Source organism: Prosopis cineraria, unplaced genomic scaffold (assembly GCF_029017545.1).
Source record: "Prosopis cineraria cultivar Desert tree isolate PC_DT_omini unplaced genomic scaffold, ASM2901754v1 PC7, whole genome shotgun sequence".
NCBI lineage: Eukaryota > Viridiplantae > Streptophyta > Magnoliopsida > Fabales > Fabaceae > Prosopis > Prosopis cineraria.
Genome location: NW_026555338.1, coordinates 32,901,319 through 32,904,832, shown reverse-complemented (window position 1 = coordinate 32,904,832; position 3,514 = coordinate 32,901,319). Strand labels below are relative to the sequence as shown.

Here is a 3,514-nt window from a genome sequence, read left to right as displayed (position 1 = left end):
AGTTTTACAAATAAATTTTAATTTCATAATGAAAACAACATATTCCCAAGTGTGAATTTTAATTTTCCTAACTAGTATTGAGAATCATTCCAACCCATAATAGTAATTTTACGAGTATCTTTTTTTAATTTTAAATTCATATTTTTAATTTTAAGTAAAGATCAAGCATGATTCATTATTAAGGTTTTAATAATTCAGGATCATTAATTATAATTAATAGTTTTATGGGATCCTTAATTGTCATTCTCCCTTACATTTAATTGAATTGATAGCCCTTGGATATGACTCAGTCGTACATTATACAAGATTGATTAATATCAACATTTTCGTCTAATTATTTTAAAACCATGATGAGCTCCACTTCTTCTTGTTTTTTTTTTTTTTGTAAATCGTTCTCTCATCGTTCCTCTGTCATCAAATAAAAATGCCATGGATCTAAAACCCAGCCACATGCAATCTTCCCTTGTTTGTAAACATCACATTGAATAACTTATGACAGAAACACTACACATTGAAGCCTTATTCAATATTTATTGTCAGATAAGGGCAAAAGTAAAATAATTTATATATTCATTGTCAAAGTTATCTATATTCATTGTCAAAGTTATCTTTAATCAAGAAAAAAAAACATAGCTTGAGAATGTTTTTTTGGTTTAAAAAATTGATAATGATTATCGTATAATTTTTTATTTTATTTTAAGAACAGAAAGAAAACCTTAATAAATTAGATGGTGTTGCAGGTTTTCAAGAAAAGGACAGGAACCGATCGAAGCTGTATATAAATATATAAAGTGGTGGACATGGTAGAGATAAGAGAGTAAGATACAGTTTCCTTTCCCAATAAGAAGTAAGGTTGGCTGTGAATTGATTTTGGAGATGGCCGGAAAAGAAGAAGAAGTGGCAGGTTGTGAAGATAAATACAGGTCTTTCTTGTTGGGTGAGCATGAAGCCAACACTCTCTGGAGACATGGTGGCCCTCCCAGCTACGACGATGTCAACTTGCTTTTCGAACAAGGCCGAACCATGGTTGCTTCTCCCTTCTCATCTTTCTCTCTCTCTCTCAAGATTTCTTCATCTTAATCATTTTTTCATTTGTTTTGATTTGCAGGAGTGGCCGGAAGGATCATTGGAGGAGACTGTGCAAAATGCTGTCAAGACGTGGGAGATGGAGCTCTCTCACAAAACTCGCTTGCAGGATTTCAAGTCCATCAACCCTCACAAGTTCAAGCTCTTTGTCAATGGTAACTTCAAGGTTTCTTTCATTCTGTTTCTTGTTTTCTCTGGCCATCACCTTTGTCTTAGTTTCAGCTTGGATAAAACATCTTCGTGTCAACCGAATATAAGTTGGGAATCACACTCATCTAGAAACACTGTTTTCTTCTAATCTGTTGACTTTTCTGTTTCAAACTTGAAACCGTGTTAAAGTCATTGTTCATATGTTTTTTTTTTTCTTTTTTTAAAGTCTAAACGATTTGAATCAACTGTTTGAATAGAGCAGCAAACAATAGAATATGAATTGATGCTGCGAAACATATAGATCTGATCTAACCTTTGAAGCATGGCAAACAGGCAGGGAGGGATTATCTGGAGAGGAAACTCTTCGCATGGGAAGTTACAATGCTCTGCTGCAAAACTCTCTGCCAGAACCGTTCAGGTATTACAAAGCAGAAGAAGAGACCTTTGAATCATCTCACGAAGCCTTCAGATCAGCTTTTCCTCGAGGCTTTGCTTGGGAAGTGATCAAGGTTTATACTGGACCTCCTGAAATCACTTTCAAGTTCAGGCACTGGGGCTTCTTTGAAGGCCCTTTCAAGGGCCATCCTCCTACTGGCAAGATGGTCCAATTCTATGGCTTGGCAACCCTCAAGGTAATTCTCTCCTTTGCATCTGCTTTTCTGCTGAGAAATCAAAATTTGAGCTCAACTTATGCAGCAAATCATCATTGTCAGAATTTATGTGTATTCATATCTGTACTGGTTCGATTTCAGAGAATATTTGATTGTTGAAAAGACTGTATATTATATGATATGATTTTAGACCTGTGAAAGGATGAATAGGAGCAAAATTACATTTAAAGGTACCAAATTGAATTTTAAAACAGAATATATATGTGGAAATCATATCAGATTATTTATTCCTGAAGGAACATGGAAAACTTATCAACCAGTGAAAACGTTTTAAGTGGTATTTTCACAGGTAATGATAGATTAAATGTGTTTTAAGTTTGATTCATGAGCTTTGAGTTTTTTTTCTTTTGTTTTGTTCACAGGTTGATGAATCTCTGAGAGCAGAAGAGGTTGAGGTTTACTATGACCCAGCAGAGTTAATAGGAGGACTTTTATCAAGGACACACACAACCGTTCCCATAAATGAAACCAGCAAAAGCTCAGCTACTTCTCAAGGATGTCCTTTCAGCAAATAATTGCATCTCAAAATTTCAACTGAAGCACCTGCTTTGATCTTATTACACATGCAGTGGAATCATTATTTGAGTTTATTATGATTATCTTATATGCATGTTGAATAAAACAAGTACAAGATGAACATCTAGCATTCTCTTTCTCATTTTCTGTGAAAAGTTTATGGTAATTCATGAGCTCACTGGTCCTTGCATTGTGCTTTTCCACATTTTGTTTACAAGTCAGTGAAGAAGGAAAAAGCATCTTTCCAATATCCATGAAGAATCAGCTTACCTACAATTCATATTAAGCCATCTCATGTGTTTATAGAAAATCACATTTATTCACGTTGAGATAAAGCAGGTAATGATTATTTATAGTGTCGCCGCTTCATCACTGTCTTCAGAGTGATGCAGAACGACTTAATCTCGAAACTTTACACCTCCTAAAATCATCTAATTATTGATAAGCAGCGGTGATATGGAATCGAGCCCAAAATTTGCAACAAAAACCTCGAAATTCCTTTGCGATCAGAATACTAATTAAACAGCCAATCAGTAATTTATCAGGCACGCAGTTCACACAGAGAGCATAACAGATTATGATAATCCGAAACCTACGAGTCGCTTGACAGCAACTTCAGGAGAGATGAGACAGAGCAACGAAGATCCTCGCAATTCCAGTATTTCACCGCCATTTGACAGGAAAGCGATCAGAGTTCGGAGAGGATGAGATCGATCCTGTGTTTGTCAGAACCTTTTCTAGTTCCACTTTTGGCCAAAGAAATATTAAACGATCCGAGATTTATCAAGTTTAATATAAAACATACTTAAAAAAATGATAACAAAATCTTGTTAAAATATATAAATTACAATAATTTTTTTTCAAATAGCATAATTTTTAAAATATTTTAAGTATTTTTTTATATTAATAATTTTGGGTTGAATAATTAAATTATCTTTTATTTGAAATAAAAAATAACAATTTCATATAAAAAGTTATTTTTTATTGTTCAATTATTATAATTCAAAAAATAAAAATTATAATTACTTAAATAAAAATTATATCTAATTATTTTTAAAACTTAAATTTTAATAAAAAAATTTTATTTGAGA

The 3,514-nt window shown here is 33.0% G+C and overlaps 1 protein-coding gene and 1 long non-coding RNA gene across 3 annotated transcripts; one reads left to right on the top strand and one right to left on the bottom strand.

Annotated features, from left to right (window-relative positions):
* Positions 1 to 754: 754 nt before the first annotated feature.
* LOC129315202 (uncharacterized) lies at positions 755 to 3,162 on the bottom strand. Its single transcript, XR_008594412.1, has 2 exons — positions 3,020 to 3,162; positions 755 to 1,898 (listed from the first exon to the last, which is right to left on the bottom strand). It is a non-coding gene; the product is annotated as an uncharacterized LOC129315202 (long non-coding RNA).
* LOC129315201 (pathogen-related protein) lies at positions 877 to 2,601 on the top strand. 2 transcript variants are annotated; one of them, XM_054958772.1, is made up of 4 exons: positions 877 to 1,026; positions 1,109 to 1,241; positions 1,570 to 1,868; positions 2,270 to 2,601. In XM_054958772.1, exons 1-4 carry the CDS (start codon positions 877 to 879, stop codon positions 2,420 to 2,422), a joined length of 735 nt encoding a protein of 244 aa, XP_054814747.1. In that variant the 3' UTR covers positions 2,423 to 2,601. The 2 variants fall into 2 exon arrangements, with proteins under 2 accessions (XP_054814747.1, XP_054814746.1); XM_054958771.1 differs by having other exon boundaries at positions 944 to 1,241.
* Positions 3,163 to 3,514: the final 352 nt, after the last annotated feature.

Bases quoted from the DNA above. Each gene is read 5' to 3' on its own strand.
- LOC129315201 (XM_054958771.1), top strand. From the start codon at position 944: ATGAAGCCAACACTCTCTGGAGACATGGTGGCCCTCCCAGCTACGACG. The intron at 1,242-1,569 runs GTAACTTCAAGG...CATGGCAAACAG, and splicing joins GTTCAAGCTCTTTGTCAATG to GCAGGGAGGGATTATCTGGA. The intron at 1,869-2,269 runs GTAATTCTCTCC...TTTTGTTCACAG, and splicing joins ATGGCTTGGCAACCCTCAAG to GTTGATGAATCTCTGAGAGC.